The sequence below is a fragment of the Fistularia commersonii genome, chromosome 6 (assembly GCF_037954325.1).
Source record: "Fistularia commersonii isolate RoL2024-O1a breed Wild chromosome 6, RoL_Fcom_v1.0, whole genome shotgun sequence".
Lineage (NCBI taxonomy): Eukaryota > Metazoa > Chordata > Actinopteri > Syngnathiformes > Fistulariidae > Fistularia > Fistularia commersonii.
In genome coordinates, this window is record NC_141289.1 from 14,729,979 (window position 1) to 14,754,917 (window position 24,939).

A 24,939-nucleotide genomic window follows, 5' to 3' on the forward strand; every position below is an offset into this window, starting at 1 on the left:
AAACAAAGCTTCATACAGTAATTCTATCAGATAACAAGAACATTACCTCTAGTTTGTTGTTGAGAGGATTAGATTATATTTTAGAAACATTATTTTAAAAGCATTCTCAAACAAATCCTCCCCTTTCAACACAGCTATTTTTTTGTACACCGTGTTGAGCTAAAATTGAGGAATATTGTATCATGACACCATTATAAAAACAAACTAAAAGAAAATGTTACAGAAGCAGAGTCAAAAAAGACACATTTGTCTTTTCTGTATGTATATGAACATATATACATATATATTTGACATTTCCGTTCATTTGGTTTTACAGTCAAGTACAAAATATACATTCAATAATCACTTCCTGAAATTTCAAAGTGGAGTAAAAGCAGATCTAAGAGGCCTCTGCTTTTAATCATCTACAAAGGAGACCACTTGTCCTTTAACCCAGTATCACTCATGTTGCTTAAGAATAAGATAATAAAAAGGAACACCCCCAAAAAATACAGAATAAATGCTATTTTAATCGTTTGCATCAAATATTTATTTGTTAAAACCCAAGAATGCCATTCTGTCGAGTACTTTTTTTTTAAATTTGATCCTTGAATTGAGAGCCAAGTATAAGTATTAATCATTTTTATGTAGAGTATATATTGAAGTCAATCAATAATGAAACGTAACAATTTTTAATGCATGGTTACAATTGTTATTATTTAATTATTAGGTGCCTTGTGAATGAACATACGAAGTTTAAAACTTCGACAAAGGAACTGTGTGCTTTTATTTTGTAGGATCCGAAGCTTTACTTCCTGTGATAATGATATGGACGTCCTTGATTGCAGACGAGCACCCGGTGGAGATTGTGGCTCAGCGCTCCGAAACCAACAACGTCATCCTTAATATTGTTAACCATCTTCTGCTGATCGTTCCAGGTAAAATTATTTTTATCCATCGTGCGCACTTGGCGAAAAAGGGATGGCATTTAAAAATAACAGATCGGCATCTTTCTTTCCTTCCCACTGGGTTGTTTTTGGCTTGACGAATAGTTTATACCCATTATCCGATTATATGATCATGAATGAGATTTTTTGTTTCCTTTTTTTTTTTTATGTTATCATACTTTATTCAGCTCTTGCAGGAAATTATTTCACTGCATTGAAACGATGTCTAGCCGAATTTATCGAAGGGGAACAACATTATCATGCACATGTTGACTGACTTAGAAGCAAATCCCTAGCTGCAAGCGAGCAAACATTCTGAAGGATTGAAAAAAAAAAACTTCCTACAATACAAAGACTCGTTTTCATAAAGTGGTTGGTTCGTTAAAGAAAAGAGACAAAGGTCTGAACTTTTATGTATTTAATATCTTTCTTCAAAAAGTGTTGTTCTAGTGTGCCAGAAGTGTTGTTGAGCAAGAAAGAAACCCCGTTATTAGTAAGGTATAATAAAATTATATAGATAGATAAAAGGATAGATATAAACGTCTAATAGACTCTCAAACAGTTAATTTGCGAAATGGAATTGGACTTCAGTTCAAATCGTGACTCAAGTTCAAACTTGTGGAAGTTTTTACAATGAATTTAAATGAATCGACCCTTTATAATATACTCTGTTGTAGTTTTTAGGAACATAGAAGTGCAAACTAAATAGAATATACTGTATAATGTCATGTACTGTTTATTACTGATGAGAGAAAATATCAATAAGCAGGCTGGCTGTAGTACAAATGTAAAGACCATTTTTCTTTTGCATCTTTGTTGTGAATTCAAGACTTAGAAATGTTTTAGAATATTTAATAACTGAATACAGAAGATGTTCAAGGCTAATTTCTCAGTCTTTAATATTAAAATTACTTAAGTAACAGAACCATAGATTTTTGGTATTTATGTAATTAAAAAGTGGGAGAGATTATGCTTTATTTGAATGGAGATATTAATAGCAAATATTTATTGTTAGGCTCAATACAGCCTTCCACAAAACTTTTGTTTGCTTGAAGAGTTTAAAGCCCAACAATGGTAATTTACACCTACCTGAATTTCACTAACTGCCCAAGTGTTACAGCTGTCTTTTATTCTTGATGTATTTCTTGTGTTAAACTTGCGTCTGCTACTTTTGGTTTTTACAGACTACTCAAAATTATAAAGCTCCCATTTTTGTCTCCTACCAATATCTATGCGTTCCAGTATTCTAGTCGTACTTTTATCTACTCTAATCTTTTCGTTCCAATTTGTTCAGACATTTCTGCCCGAATGACTCATTACAGTAACTTTTGTCTTATTTCACAGGAGACCTCCAGCATCTGCATGGCTCATATATTTGTCTACGGAACCCTAAAGAGGGAGCAACCCAATCACCACCGTCTGTTTGACATCAACAATGGGAGAGCAGATTTCCTGGCTTTAGCAAGCACAATTCAAAAATACCCTCTTGTGATTGCTACCATTTACAACATCCCATTCCTCCTCAACCTACCAGGCCAGGGTCACAGCATTCAAGGTGAGATCTACAAGGTGGACAATCAGATGCTGGAATATCTGGATGAATTTGAAGGTATTCCCACCACATATCAGAGGACTCTGATCGAACTAAAAGTAAAGGAATGGATGGGCCCAGCAGAAGGTGAGGAGAAGCTCTCACCTGGGAACATCACAAAGGCATACGTGTACAGCACAACCACCTACCAGCCAGACTGGCCCTCGCTGCCTAACTATGCGAGCTATGATTCCGGGGGAGATCACGGGCTGGAATATATGAGCAGAGAAGCACGGAATTGATGTTTGTTAAGGTCAGCCTGCACAACTGATAGGAGAGCCATTCTAAGCAAAGCTGTTTGTGTGTACCTCTATAGTACTTTTGATCGACCTTTATTACCCATTGATAATGATCATGAAGAATAAATTAATGCTACTCAGAATGGAGGTAACAAGGTCGGTCTCTTGTGTAGTATATTGTAACTTACCGTAACAAAAAGTTACTTATATACAAACGCAATATACACAGTCTAAAAATGCAGTACAAAAGCGATTCAGTCTTAATTTCATATGAGTGACTGCTGATCCAAAACAGCAAAGACTTTGCTAATCAGTAGGAGTTCTTTAGTTAGCTCCCAGAAATTAATGTTTGTCTAAAAATAGGTTTGAGATGATCAGCTGCTGTAAAAATTTGTTCCTGTTTGTCCTGCATAGGAAGAATTCATATTATAGGGTTTTTTTAACTCCCAACAATGTGACAAAAAAGAATTTACCACAATGGTGAAAATAAAAATGATTATCTAATCAGTGTAAATACTGAATTGTCTTATTTCTGTATATAAACACAACTTTTTTTCACTTTTATTTAAAATAGTAAAATCCAAACAAGCTGATGGATGCAAAGGAAAACAAAACTATTGGCAAATGTTGAACTCTTTTGGCATGAGAAGCAGATTAAGTAGTCTCCATAGATGCCGAAAAAGCATAGCAAGAAACAAATATTCGGAAATACTCAAAAGATTTTAAGCAATGAAGAACATTTCACAGTGTATCAAATTACTATACAAAAGGTTGCCTCAATTTTTTTTTTTGTCTTGAAATCGAAACTGGCATCACATTTAATTCATCAAACAACAGATTAAAAAGAGCGTCCACTTTCATGCAGCTCTGAATATATAATTCAAATGCTGGTTTAACCTTTGAAGGTAATATGGTGCATAAACTAATACTCCTAGTATGTGGTTTATTTAGATGAATGACATTTTTGTTGGACACATGACCAGTAAAATATCGTAATTGTGAACGTCACGAAACGGCACAAATAATGACATGAAAAATTGAACTACTGGTGATCATACTGTGAGACACTGCTTCCAGTCGATTGAAATTACATGATGATAACACACAGGTGTTGCAGGAGATTGATGGTGGAGGTGTTTGGGAGGGGGTGAAGCAAAAGAAATGTGTGAGTGAAAGGTGCGTGACTCATTGATTCAGGAATTACTTATTTAAGCACTGGCTTGAGTGCAACATGATCCATTTTCTATTATTAAGATTTTTTTATTGTGTTTGTGCAAGAAAGTCTCATTTAAGAGCTGAAGGCAGTAGGTTCATCAATACAGGTCTTTCCTGTTACTCGGTAGGGAGCGGCTGGAAGAACATGTGGCACTGCGGATAACCTCCATCCATCTGTAGGCAGAATTAATGCTCAATTTAGTTTTATAATCTTGCTGATTCATGAACAATCACATCCAGAGATGAAGTTAAAAAAATTGCCTCTTCAGTGGTCAAAATTAAAAGCACAATAACAAATACTCCAGAATGCCTTTTCATTGAATTCTGTTATTATTAGCCATCAAACATATGGCAACTGTGACAACTGTGACTGAGGCTATTGCTGTCAGAAAAAAAGCCCTGAAATGTGTGTTTTTGTTTTGTTTTGTCTCAATATTTACTCAAATCACAAAAATGATTTTATTTTTTCAAGTAAATTTAGATTATTACACCAACAAAAATCTCAAAAGCAAGCCACACTGAGCGATTTATCTTATCTGTTCCGTAAAGATGTCACTGCATTTATCAAATGTTTATAATCCACAGTTATACTCTTTTACCTCTCAAATGTGTACTCGCTTTCAGATCTGAAGTAGTAGACGTGGGACTTGAAGTGGAGTTTGAAGACATAGTCTTTGTGGATATTCTCAGACTCAGCAGGGACGGTGACAGAGTAGCCCAGCAAAGGGAGGCTGGCCAAAGGATAGTCATCCTGCCGGCAGACCAAACACATCACCCGCTGTTTGAAATCGGTTGACACTCGGCTTGCAAGCACAGATGGCCAGTTGCAAAAATATCACTACATACATGAGAGCTGCATGGACACAGCACAATAAAGGTTTATAGCAGATTTCCTGCCAAGGTTCATGCAACTTCTTTACATTGAATTATGTTGTCTTTCAGGTACTTTCCTACTTATTCATTATTAATACACTGAAAATGTTGGCTATTATGAATTTCTCCTTGCCATTGTTCATGTTTTTTAAACCACACACGTAATTGCAGAATAAATTGTCATTGATACATAGCGGTCAAAGAATTCAAATAAACGTTTTTTTTATTAAAATAGTGAATTGTTGGAATTTAAGCATGGAAATTGTGTATTCCAATTTTAGATATCAAAAGAAAGCTGAACTATGGTACTGTGATCAGAAAATAAACATGTATGGTGCAATAATAACCTGGTGGGACTTGTAAAAAAAGAGGCTAAAGTTGGTGAAGACGACCCACAGTTTCTGCCAGCCGTTACTGTTCTTAAACTTCCTCAGCAGGTTACCTGACAGCTGGTTCTGGGAACACAAGATGAAAGAAGAAATTGAACATTTAAATCAGTCAGTCAATTAAAGATATTCTTTTTTAAAATTGTAGTTTTACTGATGGTTTCATTTGCAATAATTTGTGCTTCAGCCCCCGAAACCTTATATCCAAGGGTTTTCCATGGAATGTTGTTCTTTTGAATAGGCTTTTATGTAGTGTCCCTTCATAACAGAATTTATCTCAGGTCACTTGTTCAGAATACCATCTTTATGAAATTATGCAGAGCCAACATTTTCACTGCGAGCAAGCACTTTGCATAACTGGTGAAAAATACTTCTTTCTGAAAGACATAGTCCTCTTATTTGGCGTTCTTCATAACTGTATTTCTGTAGAATGGCTTGATCAGATTCTTCGTTCCCATCAGAGCAGTTAGGAGTCTGCATCGTAGTCCTACTCAAGAAGATGTCAGTCAAGAACAGGCTGTGAAATGAGTAGGTTGTGTATTCTGTGAGAACAAATGACATGAAGACATTGGCCCTTGAGGCCAGCTGAGGGGCCTGCACACTCCTGAGGCCATGAACAGGTCCAGTCTAGAATCAAGCGCATGAAATGGCAGATAAATGAAGTTAAAGACTGAGAGAAAAGAAAAAACACTGATGTCAGAAGAAAAAAAAGCAAAGGACAAAAAATCAATGGTGGGGATGAACACCAGTTAAAAAAAAAAAAAAATGTTCGGAGCTAGTTTCTTCATAACTGAATATAACATTAACAAAAATTACTTTAATCCCAAGGTTGGGTAGATTTCAATTTAGTATCTGAGAAATGTCAATTAAACATTGTTTGCAAATTGACATTTGAAAAGACAGGTGGTGATGAATTTTTCCTCAGTAAGCAACAAAATGTAAAAACAATAGTAAAATCAATTAATCGCTGTCAGAAGCACAAAAAGTCAAGTACCTCCACAGCAACACTGTAGTCAACCATAGACACACTTGTGTTGCGATGCCAGCAGACATGCACAGTGGTGTTGCCACGGTACCCTTGACGTTCCAAAGAAGAGCGTGAGCCGCAGATTTCCTCCTCCGATTCCTGCTCAGCTCCACCGTCCTCCAGCAGTTCTGCAGAACCATGGACGGGTCACACGTAATTAGCAGTAACCAGAGGAAAGTCACGCAGAGACATGGAGAATATACAAACTCCACGCAGAGGCCCACCCATTGCACCGCCAAGGCTGCCTCAATTTGAAATTATGAGCATAAAATTTAAATAATCCTCAATAAATATTTCATCAATACCTATAACTCTTGCATTACATGGACATTAGGGTTATGAGCTAAAATTTGCTAAAAAAAGCAAAGTCGATCCTGAAGTCATGCAGGACAAACACTGGGAAATAATGATGGTGATGAGACAAAATTGTGATGTGAAATGATCCAAAACATCCAAATGCAGGATATACCAAGGAAATATGAATTGCTTTTTCAATACAATTTGGAAGGAGTTCAAGATATGTCAATATGTATCTTTCAAAGACTGCTCAAAGGTGTTGGAAATTTGAGGCAATTAAGCTGTTTACATTTCATTAAAAGATCATAAAAGAAAAGGAGTTTTGGCTTTTAGAATATTTTATGGCATAAAATATAACTGAAGTAAGGTGAAACGGCACAGAAAATTATATGACCCACTTAGAAACAATTCAATTGAAAAAATAAGGAAAACCTTTTTGATAAGTCATTTTGGTTCTTTTCTTGGTGCATGCTTACATACGTAGTTACAGCAAGTTTGCCTCATGGAAGTTTTGAAAAGGATGTTTTAATTGTATGTTGCAAATGTAGTTCTCAGTGGTGACTGTATTGTCTGGTTGACTTATGACTATGCTTTTCACTCACTTCCCTAACTTTATTTCTATCTCACTTCCCTAACTTTATTTATCTCTTTAAATACGTGAACAAATGCTTCACAATGTCCTTCACGGGAAAAATGAATTGTATGTATTCATTAAATTTGTTGCAACAGGCAGACTATTCTGGTTAGAAGTAAGAAGATGCACCAACAAAAAGAACCCCAAAGAAACAGAATGCAACATCCTGAGGATTCATTTGCAACAAAAATGTTTGGTATTTTAAATGAACAGTCACAATATTGTTTCCTAAGCTGGTCGTCCTGCTCCAGCTTGTTTTTCTTCTTTTTTAATTAAATTTGAGAATCTAGTTACTGATTGTCTTTTTTTATTGTTAATGTTATTGTTATTATTGTATCTCTTGTATTTTTTGAAACAACAGTCTTTCATTAGTACGTCAGGGTGGCATGGAAATGCAAGTAAAGGCCACCATGAAAATTTCAGTGATATTAAAACACAGAAGTGAGTGTTTTAAGATCTTTGCCGTGGATATTTCTCAGAGAAAAAGAATATCAGAGGTGAATTCCGTTACTAATTGGATTTAATGTAAATACCATGGATTTGACTTGATATGAAGATATAAAGGACAAGGGATTAGGAGAGAATTGAGAAGCACTAAGTATCAACAACTCATCCAAAGTCAATTCTTACTAGCTGAACTTGAGTAGAGAAACAGGTTTTTGATATTTATGTATTTTCATGTGATATTTATGTAATCACTAAAGCAATACATCACTTAGCTGTCAGCCAAACCCAAACTTCATATTCAGCCTGAAGTGAAGTCTCGAACATTTGCACGCTTGTAAACACAGTGACACACACACGTACGCGCACACACACACACACACACACACACTCACACACACACAGACACACACACACACACACACACAGACACACACACACACTGCACTTACTGTTATCAGTCATGCTGGTTGTGAGCAGGTCAGTATGAGGACTGCTGCTCTGCTCTGCGAGGTCAATTGCCATCTTAATGTCCTCCACCCATCGCTCCATCTCTGATGCACAGCTGAGCAGAACAGACAAGAGAAATTAGAAGAGGTGATGCTGGGAGTGTTGTTAATCAGCATACTGTCACAAAGAAGCAGACAGGATTTAGCTTTTCAACAAGACCAAACGCAGGTGAGACAGAAACTTTTGAAACACATGTGAGAGGGTTATATGAGTTATTTTACAGCCACAAATAAACCATGATCAGTAAGTGATTGATAAAAATGGTCAAAGTCGAGTTAGATAAGAGGTCGGACTCAAACTACAAGACATTTATTAATATAATTCAAACATGTATGTTTATAAAAAGATTTAAACATTTTTAATGTAGAGATATGGTTGAAATATGTGTTGAATGGCATCAAACTCAGTCACAGAAAATTGGAAGAATAAGAATGAATCAATCAAATAAATGTAAGGTTAGCCAAGGAAACCAAAGAAACAATAGAAAACAATTATCATGTTTTTTATTGTTGTATGTACCTGGCTGCCACCACCACAGATTGACGCTGGCCAAACAAGGTGAACGAATGAGGGACGCCCCACTCTTCTTCACTTTCTCTGATCTACACAAGCACGCACCCACGCACACACGCAGGTATGCACACACACACACACACACACACACACATGCACAAACAATCATTGAGATGAGGGCAACAAGTCCAACTCCAATAAAGCTAAAAAATAATGTACAGGGCTAAACTCTTAATTATATGATGGCAGATTCAAAATTGATAGTCATAATTTATGTGTTAAACCATAACACTCAAGACAACAAAACATCTAAAAACAGCCTCTGACATCAAAATATATTTTTTCAGAGATTATTTTAAAATGTAAATGGTTTAAATACCGTCATGCCAAAAAGTGGCAGCTGGCCATGGACTTTGAACTGGTTGGAGGGAGTCATCCCCCGACTGGTGTACACCAGGGAATCACTGAACTAGACAAATAAAACACAGGAATATTCATATTAACTTTATTTATTATTTCTTCACTTAAATCATCTTTAAAATATATCTTCGTTTCCATACCAGGAAGAACATTCTCTGCTGAAGGCCCTTCCCTGAGAGCTTGCTGAGGCAGCCAAGCCTGATAAACTCCTGTGGTTCGATGCAAACACATGAAACCAATATAAAACCATAACACAATAAAAGAAAGGATGAGCTATTTCTTAACGTTTAAAAATTGTAAACACCATTTTTTTTTTTTTTAAATCAACTCACACCTGAAAATTAACCGTTAAAAAGTTAATAATTTATTCATAGTATTAAGGAAAATAATGTCTCTACTATAAATGATGAGTCTGACCCTGCCAGGGATGACAAGATTGTCAATGCCAGTCAGATCTTTCTTCAGCTCCAGTAGCTTCTGGAAGTTTTCCATCTTCATCATAGAGCCTTGTAGCTGCAGTACCATCTCCGAGATATCTGCCAGGGCAGCTGTGTGGAAAAGGAACGAGTGAAGGGAACTGTCGCCATTGAATTTATGAGCTGTGCCCTCCAAACTATGTCTCACTCTCAAGTTAATAAAATTTTACTCAAATTTGTACAAGCCATATAAACCAAAAATTACCTCTGCAGTCCCTGAAGTCATCATGAGTGGGTGGGTAGTGTTTACAGAGCCTCTCCAGAATGAGTTTGTAGTGCAGCAGGCGGTGGAGAGGCCGGAGAAGGAAGATATTTAGAGGCAGGTAACACACCTTCTGCTGCTCGAAGTCTCGACACAAAGTATCCACCTTTCGAGTCGACCTGATAAACAGCAAATATCATATGATGTAATATGTAAGCTGTGAACAAAACATATGAAGCTTGATAGTTTTATTTGTATTTCTTACTCTCCCTCCCTCCTACTATTGTTTATTGTTATGTTTTACTTGAACTCTGCCACAACAATTTCCTTTGGGATAAATAAAGTTGTTCTTATTCTTATTTTTTTTCCTTGAGCTATATTTTATGCTGGCAATCCTTGGCATTTTGCGGACCTGAAATGGCACACGTACCGACAAGCTCGTTCCAGCTCTACCAGGCACTCTGAATGTTTCTGGAGATGAATTGTCAGCTGCTGCAGACACACAAGAGACAGAAGAAGTTAAAACCTCTTGTCCAATAGTATCCCGCCAATAACATAGGAATGAGGGGTTCACATTTACCCTTAGAGCCTGGATGTTTTTCAGTAGAATGTCACCAATACGTTGATAGTCTCCTTTTATGTGGGCATTAGACCGACCCTCCCTGAAAGAGAAAAATTTGATTTTTTTTTTTCCCTCCAGGTGTTATAACACTTAATTACCAGTAGATGTCAGGCCAAAACTGAGGTTCTGATACAGACTGGAAAATTTTCAAGCCAGTTCTATTTAGCTCACCAGTAAGTCCTTGGACCCTCTCCAGTGACTTGGCTATTTGTGCGTGTTGTTAAAGATAGGACACACAATATTCCCATTGGAGGAAATGAGAACATACACGTTTGCAGTCATTTCCATGTTAAGTTAACATTGGGTCATGTTTGAGTTTTTTTCTTATCTGAATATTGACCCTTGATGTTCAGTTCCTTGAACCAAACTCTGAGACAGCAGTTGTTCCGTGTGATGCACCAGAACCCCAACCCCCCCTCCTTTGATTGTTTGTTTGTTTGTTTGTTTGTTTGTTTATGTTTAGCTCAAATAGTTAATGAGGAAGAAACCAGGCCAGTATTTGAAAAGGAGTCTCAGACCACAGTGCAATCTTAAATCATTTTTGATTAAATGTGCTTGCTGATTTTTTGTTGTGTTTTGACAAAACTTTGCTGGGTCTAAAATGCTTCTGATTTTCCTGTTAGCAATCTTTTGTTGTAAACCGTGTTGTAAAACCCTGATTACAGCATCAACCACTGAATGGCAGGAGATGAACAACTGAACAAGATGAGATGGAATAATGATATATGGATATATTGTCATAAATAAAAAAAAGAAAAAAGAAAAATTACATTAAATAAATTATAAAATTACTTTGTGTGCCATTGATGTACAATATTGTTTGTATCATTTCCCGTTATTTATATAGCCATAAAAATAATCTCTCTTTGTTAAGTTATGGCATATTTTTCCCCTTTTGTGAGGCAATGACATGACACCGAGTGATAGACACTAGAACTATCACGGCGTAGCAAATACCGGTAAACCGTTTGCTGTTCATTGTCTACATGAATTTATATGAATGCAGGTTGATGTTTAATATCTTTTACATATAGCGATCCTGTTAAATGACCCCTAAAGGGTTTCAACCATTAGAGGTCGTAAGTATACAGGAAACGGCATCAATTTAAACATTTCTAAAATTATAATTAATAGTCAATAGTGAAACTCATTAATATGTACATGACTGTTTAATATTATGATTGATATTATTTTAAAAAACATGCTAAATATCACTTCTCCTTAAAACCTTTTTGGAGGGAGTTCACCCTGTGGAAAAGATAGGGATAGACAACATATTGATGTAGTTCAAAATCTTCATATTAAAGTATCCCTAATATTATATAACATAATGTCTTTGTGTTATGAGTGGACTGGCACCTTACACCTGAAATTTCCAACCCCCCTCCCTACCCCTCACCCCAGAAAATAAATAAATTAATAAAATGAAGAAATTTAAAAAGACAATTCTCAAAAAAACTAGGCTTTTATTTTTGAAAAGTGGAAATTATATACCTTCAAGCTGGAATTGATTATTTTAAGATTTCCATTATAAACAGAACACTGCAGGTGTTTTTTCCCCACAACACTCTCCAATTTATTAAACTTTTGGCATAAATAATAATGAAGACCAAAATAATTACATTCAAATTGAGGTTCTAACCAGAGGCTGTCAGGCTATTGAATTCTGTGCCTCACTGACACACCTTACACTGTTTCGGTCTGGTTTGGCTACTATTTAAAATGGTGCTCTGTGTAACAGGCTTTAACTGATTTATTAAACCTCAAGTTTTAACTTTTTTTAAAACTCTGATTATTTGACAGAAATTTAGGCTAGGCATATTTGTTCTGTTTATTTTTTAAGTATTATGGATTGCCACTGGTCTAGAGGTTACATTTCATCTCATGTGGAAAAATGAAGTGACAATAAAGCTGTAAATGGTGCGCAATGATTTTTGTGTGAGAGATAAAGTCTCATGCTTCCTGAATTGGGTAACAAAGATACTGACCACTGTGCCAGCCTCTGTTCCACTTCTTTGAGGAATCCCTGGTGGAACTTGTGGATGGGGTCATAGTTGATAGAGATCAAGCTCCTGACAGACTCTGGAAAGGCTTCTTCTTTCTTCACAGCACTCTGGAACGACTGGAATAGGCAAATAGAGGCAAAACATGATTTGCAAGCAAACCAAACTGTTACAACTCAGACACTGTGAGGAAAATGTATCTGAAGAGTCCTCTCATAAATTGTGACAACAAATAATCTTTGTTGGGTCTTATCTGTGTGAGCTTGATTGGGACCAGATAACTGCAAATTTGGAATTGTTTCTAAAATTTGTTTATTGCAATATTGATTACTATTCCGACAACTGAGATGTTGCATTCAGAGATAATAAAGATAGCAGGAACAAACAGGAAGCTATCCAGATGCTCTGCAAAAGCCCCAACAACAAGAGAAGTGTGGGAGAGTTGGGAGGCACAGAAGTTAGGTGCCAGCCAAAGAAAATATTTAAGAGGTTTTAAGAAGGGCCAACGCATGCCTTTCCTTCCACATCAAAGAAGGTGTAAAGTGCTGTTGAGATGAAAAACAGTTGAGAGGGAGACAAGGAAATCATAGGGTAGGACACTTATTTTCTAACTCAAAGTGAAGTCAGATGTCAAGGTCAAATCCTCTTGGTCAAGTGAAGTTGTCTGCTGCCTTTCTTTCTCATTGGAAGTCAATTCATTACTGTTATCAAGTCAGAATCTCCTTCATTTATGATTAACAGATAATAAAAGAAGGGTAACAGTAGGGAGGAGTCATGTCAAAAGCAAAAAGAACATCTGACCCGCATTATGCCGTACTTTCATTCCAGAATATAGGATCCAAACTGCTAACAAGTAGCTGCAGAACTATGTGGTCTTAAAGAGAAAAAATTGGCAGTTTTGTGGGAAAAACAAGAACGGATGTGATTTTAAAAAAAAAAGAAGAAGAAGGGACAATAGCTCGAGTCAATATCACATCAATATGACTAGTATAACTTTGCATAAGTAGTAGCAGAAAAGAGAACTGTTGGCTTGTATAACAATATACAACCAACTTTAGCTCCTTGTTCCAATACTGTGGCTTTGAGAAGAGCTCAGTTTCCCAAAATTAAGGGTGTAAAAACACCAAAATCACATGCTGATCCCAACAATTAGGCCACGGAATCTTACACATAAGTGGCAAAACCCAACTCTTGATCATTGTCACTAAAATTTGACTTTGACATAAGCAGATTTGACTCAGTGCCTCAAAGCTTTAAAAAGAACTAATTCTTTTCTGACTAAGTGGTTTTAAAGGTTGGCAGGGTTTCTCCATTTTGGGATCAGGACACCCTGGTTGATCAACTGAAACATGGGTGTGATGTTGTGTTGAGTTTCAGAAAATATATCAGAATCTGAAATACCTTTTTTTTAAATGAACACTTCCTAAAAATATCTGGAAATTACTTTATAAAATATTCTTGAAATATATGTTCATTAAAATACTTTTTCTTAAGTAAATTCACTTTTTCGCAACATCTGAAGAAAAGTCCTTTCACAACTTAGCAAGAAACAGCCCAAAAATCAACTTGATATCACTTGCAAATTGTGAAAGAATTTCATACAAGTGGAAAAAAATGTCCAAAAAACAGCTATTACAATAATAGAACAAAACTCAAATAAACTCTTCCAAAATGTCGAGGTTTTACATTATTGGAATAATTTATACACTAAATACAAATCAGCCAGAACAAAAATAAAATAAAGAAATAAAATCTAAATATAACTTTACCATAGCTGCTGGTTTGAGTAAAAATAAGTGTGGCTTGAAATAAATACACTAGGAAATAGAAATAGAAATTATATATTACAACTGTCCCTACCTCTGTGATGACTTGAAGGTCTTTGAGGTAGGTCCGCTCTGTAGTCAACAGTTCCTTGGCGATGAAGTAGGCCTTGTCTGTGGGAAACTTCTGGACACAAAGAGACAGGACCGATCCATCTATGCATTGTGGACATTCAGTGTATGCTGAAATAAGTAGCAAGTGCCCTTTCTGTTTTTACTGTTTCTATGTGTATTTCATTATGATTTCTTTGTTTATTTACAATAATCATTTTGCTTGTGTTAATAAAACAGGTCAGGGCTCTTTAGAATAGAGGAAGCTTAGAATGTCACTGATGCTACATTTTTTGCAATTTTAACAAAGCCTACAATTAATTTGTGGTAATAATTATTTAGGAGGCCATATAAATAACATGTGCATACTTCATTGAGGATCCACACAACTTCAAGAGTCAGAACACCCACCTTTCTCCTAGCCTCTTCTTCATCTTCATTGCGGATGTATCCAGCTTCAGTGAGTAGCGGGCTGGTGAGGGGTGAGAGTTGACCTCCTTCTGGGCTTTGTCCCAGGATGCTACTTATCACCTGCTCATTTACTGAGCCATTACTGTGAACCACCAAATGGGGACTTCCCAGTGGAGAATCATCTGAACCTGGACTTCCTGGAGGAGGACAGGAAAATGGAAACATGGAAGGAAGAAGGGTGGGCAGGTGTAGAATAAAGAGCAGGATAAGTGAAGACGGTAGAAGAGAATAAGAGTTAAAAAGACTCCAAAGGATAAATGGCATGAAATAAAATTAGATTAATGCCCTAAAATTCACTGCCTACCTTTTTGTCATTTTGACCTGATTCTACGTTTTTGTGAAACATTTCTCAGGTGTATTTTGCATTGACAATTCCCCTAGATATTTCACAATACCAGTTCACTTTGATAGGCAATGAATTTCAAGGTGAAATATTCCTACAAGCAAGCTAAAAAGAGAGAAAGCAGCAGCTACATCATTGTAGAAGTAAAATCCAATCATTTTTTGACTGAAAAGGGCTATTCTATTTCTCTACCTGGGACTGGATCTGAAAATGTTAAAAATCTGCCTAAGAACAGAAAATAGATTGGTCCCCTGAAACACATTGCTAACAAAAGTTTTTGGCCTTATCTGTAACTTATGAGAAAGAATTAAACACAAGTAACAGTGACGCATGGTTACAAGCAAAGTAACTATACAGTACATTCACAGCGTATGGTTGTTACACTGCTGAGAAATAGTGTAACCACAACATAATATCTAAACTGCCAACTCTAGATGCCTGAGAATGCACATCCAGCAGTTATCCAGGTCTCATGGCTTAAAATCAACCGTTTTAATAGTAATCTGTGTTGGGATGGGTTATCTGGATATCCATATTCACATTTGGCTACAAATAAGGCAAAAGAAAGTTACAGAACAACTATATTTTGAGCTTGTTTCCAGCACAATGAGTTGTTTAATTCCACATTTATTTAAAATAATCTCGAAATAAGGAAAAAAAAAAAAAAAAATTTTTTAAATTGATTGAAAACATTCTCAGTATCAGTCAGTTTTTAAGATAGACCTTGATATTTCCAAGCCCTAAACCTGTCATGATGGAAACAGGATACTGAAGACAAACACACTACATTTTACTACAGCTAGAGTCACTACAGTGGTCAACTACCTAGTAGTAAATCATGACATCATACTTGCCCAGGTGCAAAGTTTCCAGAATCCACTGATTGGTGGCTTTATGCACCAAACAGGATCATTGGTAAAACCATGGCAACCAGTGAGTGTCGGGGTCTGTGGCAGGTGCTATGAAAATAACTTACCACCATGCAGAAATAAAGCGCAACAGCCATAAGCTCGAATACGGAAAAACATCATAGGCAGAACCATGTGCATCAGGCAGAGCATAAGCACAAATCACTAGTCTATATTCTAACTGCTACCAAATGAGGAAGGGGTTGAGTGTGGGCAGTGTGTGTTGGAACGAGGGTGGATACATGTACTCTCTACAGAAGAATCTGGAAGCCCTTTTCTTTGAACATGCAAGGTTTGCTTTTTATTGACACTAGTCCACAAAATCGGTTACAGTGTTAACAAAGAGAAAAGAAAGGTGAAGAAGAAGAGTAATAGGCTTTACAAGAATAAAGTCCAGTAGTGGTTGTGCGATGAAAATATAAACGGACAGGGGTGCAGAAACACAGTGTTACAAGAGTGTTAAAGAACAGTCAGTGTTGGCCATGTTCAATTTACATTAAGAGGTTACTAATCATCTTGTGGAAGAAGTGGTCTGTAAAGGAATATCATTTTTTTGCATTACATTAACATTTAACATAAGAGTTTTCCTCTTGTGCTTTTGCACACTCAAAACTACATGGGAAAAATGTATTAATAAAGTAAATGCATAGTACCCTCATTCTCAAATTATTTATTCTACAAATTTATTTGTAGAAAGACTTGGAAAAAAAGTCCAAGTACCAAAAAAGTCCAAGTACCAAATAATTACTATGTTGTGTAAAACTACAGAGAAACAGAAACCTTAATCTGAAATGCCACTTTTGACCATGATATGACATGGCTTTAATCAAATTATCCATTGTCACGGTATCTCTACCAAATAATAATACATTTTGATTATTTTACTTGGAAGTTTAGGTTCTAAATATCCCTATAAACATACAAATTATTACAAAATCACAATCTAAAAGTAGAATATTAAATGTACAGTACATTAAAATTAAAAAAACACTTCAGTGAAAGTGACTTTCTCCAATTGCTTTTTGGTGATAGGCAATGAAAAGGAAGACAAAGCAGACTCTAACAATGTATGTGTAGTATGTGTAGTATTCCATCTCCTAACAATGCCCTGACGCTCTCATCTCATAAAACACTCATCTCATCTTTTTTTGCACTTACATTATGCATTACACTAACTTCACTTAATTCTGTCTCTCCTGCATTCTTAGCTTTGAGTTTAGTCTGCTTTGCTTCATCCTTGTTTACAGCGAGAAAACAATGCAAATGATTTCTAAATGTTGGAAAAGGTTGGCACAACTTATTAATGGTAAGGGTCTAATTGCAAAAAAGCTTAGAAAGTTAAGAGCAAATGGAAAAAACCCTTCCATTTGGTATACAACTGTACCAAACACCCTTTCAAACATTATTGAATCTTTCTGAACCCACAACAGAAACGCTGAATGACAAAAGTTAGCAAAACCAGGACAGAATGACAGAAAGCAGGGGATTCGTTTGCCCGGTAATCATGCATTCAGAGTAAAAGGAAAAGTGAATTGTGAGAGAACATTTGTGGCCTTGCAAACCGAAATGCTGAAAACCTGTGCAGTTACAAAGCATGAAGCAATAACGTTTGTCTTAAGAAGCAGTTGAAGAAAGAACAGTGTGTTGACTTCTGAATGGCACATGATGGATCTTGCAGACTGAACCCCTAACACAATGCTCATGGCTATCAATAATAATTCTTATTAACTAGGAGGCATGTGCTTCCTGAAAATGTTGTCTAATTCTGCACTGTTTCATCCAATGCAATTATGCAATCATAATAAACTTAAAATTCAGGAGAATATGGATTTGCAAAAAAATACTACAACCACTTCTCAATGTCTCATTCTACACTGACTTTTACAATGAAATGGCAATTATGTTTATACTCAGTAACCTCCCAAATACTATTAACTGACAGACCCCAATATGCACTGCTTAGAACAGGCATAATAATGTGCTCGTACCCCAAAAACAGTCCCCCTCAAAAATTCTTCGTAAAATAGTGTAATGTCATGTTTCCATAGACAAATAAACAAGGGTTAACCGTGTCAAATTTAAGGCCCTATTCATGAGTAGCATCTGAGCAGTTGGACACATATTGACCTACAATGGCCCTGATGTGACATGGGCCCGACAATATTTATTCAAAAGAGGATATCTATTCTTGTGTTACAAGCACTTAAATAGGCCTACTCTGAGCAATGCAAATATTGACATTATAATTCTTCAGAAAAGCTTGATAATGACTAATTGAGAAGATAAAAAATACATTCACACTGGTAGTAAGACAGAATTCAGTACTATTGCAAATCACAATGTCAGCAGGCAGCCAGCAAATGAAAATCCAAGGAAAGAACATCTGTGAGTCTGTTTGGGGGCTGCATACCATGAACCAAGCCATGCGAAGCAGATAGCTATGGATGGTGACAAGCTGGACATGATGGCATGTTTTGATTGTTGGTTTTAAGAACTGTAACTGTGTGAGGAAAAATACAATAAGAACACATGATGCACGAAAAGAATTTGCCTAAATGCAGACAGTGTCCAATCCCCTCACACAGATTTTGAGTAGTGAGATAGGGTACAAAAGACAGATATAGTCAGGTCAAATGACCTGTGTTCCTTTTAACATCCATTCAACAATTCAAAAGTTGTTCTAAAACTTACTACAAATTGGACCTCCCACAAAATTGATCTACCACAAACAACTAATGTTGCCCAAAAACATGTAAGAAACTAACTGACCGCAGAAAAGTGTTAAGCTTCTCCCAAAAATGTCAACATTATATATGTGGGAGTTTTTCTCTAAAAGGCCAAGAGTCTTTTTTTAACATTCCATATTCTGCTACTATATCAAATAAGCTGTACATCTAGGGGGACTGTCAAAAAACCTGTAAGAATTGTGGTCTACCACAGTCCAAAGACTCACAAAAAACAAATGAGACACAAAAGTGTGTTCCTATTGAACTTTACACTGCCTCCCAGGGAAGCTGCTGATCTCAAAGCCCTTGTAATCCACAAGAAAACAGTCAAGTGATTATTTAAATAATGCTACATTGCAAAACACTATTAGTACATGCAGAGTCACGTCTGGACACACTAACATCTATGCACTAATTAAATTAGTAATCCAATCTGAATGGAGCAAAAGTCTCCATTTTGCTGAATTGAATATATTATCATGAATACTCATATTAAAAAAATGTAAACTTTTCTAAAAGGCTACATATTATCTATAAATGACAATGTCTTCCCAACATAATCTTCCCCTGTACAATCTGCAAGTACTCCTCCATTTGATATACAGTTATGATATTTAAAATTCATTGTCTTTTTACTCAACCAGAGTCCCTTAAGATTTAAAAAGGAATTGTTCTGGGAAACCCCACAAAGATAGCAAACATTTCAGACTGACATAAATTACAAAAGTGTTATGGCACATTTTGTGGCATCCAATTGTTTTTGAAACAGTACCTGTTGACTCTCTAACTTTATACAAAAAGATGGCAGAATGTTGCCATGGTTTTACTTTTTAATGTTTTTCAGTGTCCAAAATCTGTAAAGTTGACCTGGCAAGTTTACAAACTATATTAAAAAAAGCTAGTATTGCAGGGCTTTAAGAGATATTTACAAGATTCCAGAGGGAGGGAAATAGGGTGTGCCATTTCATTGTTTAATTGTTGTAATATGTTAAAATACTAAAATGAATCTAAATGATAGCACATATGCTCAAAATGTGATTAGTTATAGGATCTCGATGTTTTCTTGTTTTTAAAAACAAACAAAACTCGAGTATAAAACAGTGAGACTACCTTGGTAGTTCAAAATTGCCTATTGTCCTCAGATTAGACACATCTTGAAAAAGATAAGTATCATACTCTTCAGCTGTCATTTACTAGAAATTTATGATGTTGAAAACATTGTCTCATGGGATTAAAAATGTAGTCCATAACAATCAGGCTGGATTACTGAAGTGTCAAAACAGCTTTTGAGTTGGCAAAGTGAGTGCAATTATTGAATTTCATTAGCAGTGGATGGATGGATCTGAAATGCCTGACCATGACTGAGCTTATTTTATTCTTTGTACAATCGAACAGAAATGGTTTGTGAGCAAAATCCATGAGTAAAACTGTTGCATCTAACAGAAAGTGACTTGTTTTTAAAATATCTATTCATTTACAAGAAAACTTGTGTTTTCAAATTCTGTACTTTCTGAACTTAGAAGCTTTATTTGTGACTATCTTAGGAGATGAATCCGAATTTCCTTTTTTAATCCACAAAAAAACTGATAAAAGGCTATCATTTTGCAGTTCATTAACAAAATACTATTAATTTAAGTTAAAATACAGATTGCAGACCTCTGTTTTATAGTGGGAAAAAAATTATATGAAGTATGATCAAGATGTTTGGGGACACACGGGCTACTTGGGTCATCTGGAGTTAGAAGGAACTGGAGCTAAGATTTTACTGTCATTCTTAACATGTATCAGCAGTAGTTTGATAGCTATCAATAGCCCTGTCATATTGCGCTGTTCTGGGGTGCTCACAGTAAACAGTCACAAACTACTCATGTAAAGTATGAAATAATTGACTAACGTAAATGTGTAACGTTTTGTCCGAGTGGCTAAGCTGGTCAGGCTCAGGATTGATCAAATAATTATCCTCCAAACATGTTGTATTACGCACAATCATTTTTAAGATAGAATTGGAAAGCCACTCAGACTACCAAATAATTTGGAGTGAACGTCGAAGCCATCTGAGGTCTGAGAAGATTTCTTTATAGCATTAAAATAGGGATGAATCTCAGCTACATCAACTAAAAATCTTCATCACGAACCTCGTCTGTTCGATTGATACAAATACAAAAAGCTCGAGGAACTACTTAATGTTTACAAATGATTCCTCAACAGCTGAAAACACGACTGTCTATATTTTCCTCCTTGAATCTGTAATCCTCCTCTACATCACCGTCTTCTCCATCCTCTAGCTGGAGACTACCAAAGGAGAGCTTGTTTCTGGGCATTGGAGATGAGTGAACACCATTTGAGTTAACGGAGTTCATTGAACTGACAGCTGCAGGGTTGCCGTACATTAATGGGTGGTTGTACGCAGAGCTGCCTGTGTCAGACTCTGTGTCACTGGTGTCAGTGCCACTGCTGGTGGAGCCGTCAATCATCTGCACTGCCTGGTTTAGATTGTTATGGGTCAGCTTGTTACCGGACTTTCCTTGACGGCCAAACATTCGTTGAACCGTATTGGACCGTGCCTGACCTGGGACCAAGAGGTTCCCTGTATGATTGCCATTAGTTATAATCATTCTTCTCTCCATTGGTGCAGAACAGGGAGCTAAGCCAGAGCGCTGCATGCTGTGCTGATAGATTGGGGTGGACATCACCTGACTGAGAATGAAAGGATCTGTGTCAGAGCGGTTGCGCATATTGTTATTATATTGCTTGGCCAAATGTGTTGGCGTGCGGTTGGAAGCGATAGGAGAATAGCTGCCGTAATGGTTTGTTGATGGGATGGTTGTTGTTTCCAAGGGCATGACCCCAGGACGTTTACTGAAATAATGCCCGCCATCATCCCAGCGCGAATTGGATCGAGACTGACCCGTTGTCATCTCACGTTGCCCAAGCGAGTTTGTACGGTGGTGGAAACTGCTGATCACAGGGCTTGAGCACTGACTATGAGTACCCCTTCCTAATGGGCGCCCTGTCACTGCAACACGCTTATCTCGACCCTGAAAAATCTCATCAAGCAGCGTGCTATGGAGCGGCAAGTGGCCATGGTAAAAACCACTGTTTGACAAAATTTCTTCATCTGTTAGCTCACGGCTTCCATTTACCGGGTTCGATCCCAGAGACTTGTCTAAGCCATTTTTGTTACCTTGCACACCCTGCTGCCCCTTTTTATCTGCCTGCATCAGACCCTGGTGATTGGTGTGGTAGAACCCATTAACAACCCCAAAAAGATGCCCTGTTTGCCCCCCGTTGTGGCCACTGTTACCCATAAGCTTATTAAATGAACCAGGCTCATCTTTATTGCGGTCATTTGCATGGCTGTGAGCTCTGCTGCCCTTTGTAATGTCACATTCACTGTCTATGTCACTGCCGTCTATGTAAGGAATAGAGGAGCTGCTGCCTTTGTTTGCCCTGCAGGATGGACCTGGGTTAAGAAGATGCTGGTCCGGCACTGATCCAGTGCCATTGTGGATCTGTCTGGCCTGAGAAGGATCTGAGCCAGGAGCTGCCTGTACATCGTGAAAACCGTTCGCTGCAGATTTGGCCATGGCCGGCTCTTCTGAACTGTTGGGGTCACAGTGATGGCCTAGCCTGGCTGCATCCAGCTGGTCTGTGACTGCGACAGACATTGCACTCTGCAAATAAGGACAGAAGAGAACAACATGTCAAAAGACAAAAAGGAAGGAAAGAGGAAACTGGAAAGCGTTGAGGGGGTGGCTTTTTAAAGTCTTGATGAACTGGGCTCTTAACTCTGAATCACTGACTCCTAAATAAATTGTTATTCACAAGAACTGCCAAGGGGGCCGGTGAGCAAGCACACATTCAAACCACTGTCTGTCCTGACAGTGGTTTGAATGTTAGGTCACATAAAATCTTTTGACTGGAAAAGAAGCTATAGAGTAGTAATAAAAATATGTGAAGCTGTGAATGTCTAAGTCTGATGAAAATAGTAGGGGGGAAAAGATAAATATTACCAACTGAAATAGCAACAGAGAAGAAAGGGGGTTAAGTGTTTTTTGTGTTTGTTTTGTTTTTTGTTCTTTCCAACACTGAGATGTTGCTGTGAGACATTTTTGACAAAGTTGAAAGATGGTTCACCTCTTTTGGCACTTGTGATCTGAAGGAAGAAGAATGGGGGGACATGCCACAGCCGGAGAGAATTTTACTGTGTTTCCTGGGAACAAGGAATACAGAAGAGCTTAAATCATGTGCAAAAATTCTAATGGCCAACTAGGTTTTGGCTCCCACAACCCGTAGAGTACTACAAGATGGATACAATTCTTTAGCTTTCAATTGCATGAACTTGGTGGAAACAATTATGAATAAGAAAGAGTAATCCCCATGTAGAACTAATCCAAAATATTTGGAACATTTTGTCTTCATGCTATAGAAACACCACAGAGGCAATGTACTTGTCAGTACTGCTTTAACAAAATGCCCTTCTGGTCTTGGGCTAAAGGGTTCGGACAAAGTTGTGAATCCCTTATTCACCAACCATTGGAACAAAGCAGTGTTTCTCCCCTGATTTAAAATTGTTGTTCATATCCTTTCCTAGTGACAAAGTGAGTCTCTACTTTGTTTCGCTCTGGTGGACAAAAATGGGTGAGACCCATGTTTCAAGAAAGGCATTTGATTTGACCAAAATTAAAGGGTATAGATTTCTCAGAGCTTGCTCTTATCACCCTAGTAACAACATGGAATTAAGAGACAATGGGAAGTCTGTGAGATCCTAAATCCAGCAATCAAAGAATTTAGTCTGTGCATTTGGTTCAGTCTAACAGTTAGATGAGAAGTTCATTTTTTCTACTGAGAAGTTTGATACAATCAATTAAAAAACATTACATTTCTTTTTTCACTTTATGAGAAAAGTGGAAAGTTGTTTGCAGGTAACCAACCTTTATTCGTTAACCTGTATTACATATTTTAGTTTAAAAAAGAATTCAGGATCACTATTGACTATATCAAGTATATAGTGTTCGACTAAAAAACCTCTTATCAAGAAAATCAGTGCTTCTGCTGATTGACGGTCATAGAAAACATGACATTCAAACGTTGCAAACAAAGGGCAAAGCTTTACCTTTCAAATGGAACCTTCTTGAGATCTGAATCTTTCACATAGTCGATGACCTGTTTCTGAGTTCGCCCGCTGTGAGTTAAGGGCACAGAAATGTGAAAAAAAAAACAATTAATGTTGACAAAAAAAAAAAAAAAGATCAGCAGATAATATACAGAAAATATGAAACCTGGATTTTACCTGAAGCGGAAGGAGGAGCCTCTGGTGAAGATGATGGGCTTGGGTTTGGGCTTTGGCTCCTCAAAAAGCCTGAAGAAGGCATGATACTCAACACAGATCTTCCAGAAGATTTTACAACAGTCCCTGCTGGCCATGGCAAACTCTAGCGTGTCATGGTGTGTATTCTGCTGGAAGTCACAGATGCAGAAATATGGAATTTGAACATAGGGAAATCAAGACACAAACAATTTCATATTTGGCAGAACGATTTTACATAATTGGACTTACAGTGGGGTCTGCTCTCAACTTGATCAGAAACCTTTTGCGTTTGAAGCTCAGCTTGCGAATCTTGGACCAGTTAAAGGCATTTATTTTTGTGTATCCCTAAAGGGAGAAGACATGACAAGAATGAGATGAATCTTCATGAGGAATAATGAATCCTACTGAAGATTGACTGATCTGTTCATGCACTGATTTTATTGTTCTTTACTTTTCTACATAGGTGTGTGTTGTGTGTGTTGCTTGATTTAAAACAAAATGTATAGATCTATATCTATAATAGAAAACATGTGATCTGTTTGTTGTACACAAGTCATTTGCGGGTAACCTAACTTAACGGTATAATGAAATCTGTCAGATGTGTTTTCCAGTTTTGTTATAGACTTTTTAATCATATCACTTATTGAACATCTGTGTGTTAAATGAATCACTCAGACTTAAGTATGAACTACTTTATCATCATTTGATTTTGTTTACCCCAATATTAATAACAGGTCTAAAATCCACGATCAGTTAGGCTTAACATCTTATAAAGAAAAAACAGGACATCAACTCTTTCCATATTTTATTTCATGCCATCATTGCAAACTCTAGCACTGGGCCAAATGGAATACAATTGAGATCCTGGAAATCTGAGACAAATAATTATGTGGAATTCAGTACATCTGGATTAAGCACAAGCACAAAT

At 36.8% G+C, this 24,939-nt stretch overlaps 2 protein-coding genes across 5 annotated transcripts in view; one reads left to right on the forward strand and one right to left on the reverse strand.

Moving 5' to 3' along the window:
* Positions 1-802: 802 nt before the first annotated feature.
* Positions 803-2,913, forward strand: LOC147233471 (gamma-glutamylaminecyclotransferase-like). The gene is made up of 2 exons (XM_086148318.1): positions 803-917; positions 2,271-2,913. The coding sequence occupies exon 2, from the start codon at positions 2,289-2,291 to the stop codon at positions 2,757-2,759; it is 471 nt and encodes a 156-aa protein (XP_086004444.1). The 5' UTR covers positions 803-917; positions 2,271-2,288; the 3' UTR covers positions 2,760-2,913.
* Positions 2,914-3,899: 986 nt separating this feature from the next.
* The window catches only part of LOC147233472 (FERM, ARHGEF and pleckstrin domain-containing protein 1-like), a 58,554-nt gene continuing 37,514 nt past the window's right edge, over positions 3,900-24,939 (reverse strand). Inside the window, exons 9-28 of one of the 4 annotated variants that reach the window (XM_086148316.1) lie at positions 24,261-24,356; positions 23,994-24,160; positions 23,817-23,885; positions 22,838-22,913; positions 22,164-22,374; positions 14,664-14,860; positions 14,239-14,325; positions 12,364-12,497; positions 10,334-10,415; positions 10,184-10,245; positions 9,757-9,932; positions 9,493-9,623; positions 9,216-9,284; positions 9,035-9,124; positions 8,662-8,744; positions 8,085-8,197; positions 6,225-6,385; positions 5,192-5,299; positions 4,571-4,722; positions 3,900-4,145 (exon numbers count right to left, since the gene is read on the reverse strand). In XM_086148316.1, the coding sequence (XP_086004442.1) occupies positions 4,070-4,145; positions 4,571-4,722; positions 5,192-5,299; positions 6,225-6,385; positions 8,085-8,197; positions 8,662-8,744; positions 9,035-9,124; positions 9,216-9,284; positions 9,493-9,623; positions 9,757-9,932; positions 10,184-10,245; positions 10,334-10,415; positions 12,364-12,497; positions 14,239-14,325; positions 14,664-14,860; positions 22,164-22,374; positions 22,838-22,913; positions 23,817-23,885; positions 23,994-24,160; positions 24,261-24,356 (2,340 nt within the window). In that variant the 3' untranslated portion in view covers positions 3,900-4,069. Of the gene's footprint in view, positions 4,146-4,570; positions 4,723-5,191; positions 5,300-5,391; positions 5,858-6,224; positions 6,386-8,084; positions 8,198-8,661; positions 8,745-9,034; positions 9,125-9,215; positions 9,285-9,492; positions 9,624-9,756; positions 9,933-10,183; positions 10,246-10,333; positions 10,416-12,363; positions 12,498-14,238; positions 14,329-14,663; positions 14,861-22,163; positions 22,375-22,837; positions 22,914-23,816; positions 23,886-23,993; positions 24,161-24,260; positions 24,357-24,939 lie in introns of those variants that run through there. The other 3 variants (XM_086148314.1, XM_086148315.1, XM_086148317.1) reach the window with 3 other exon arrangements.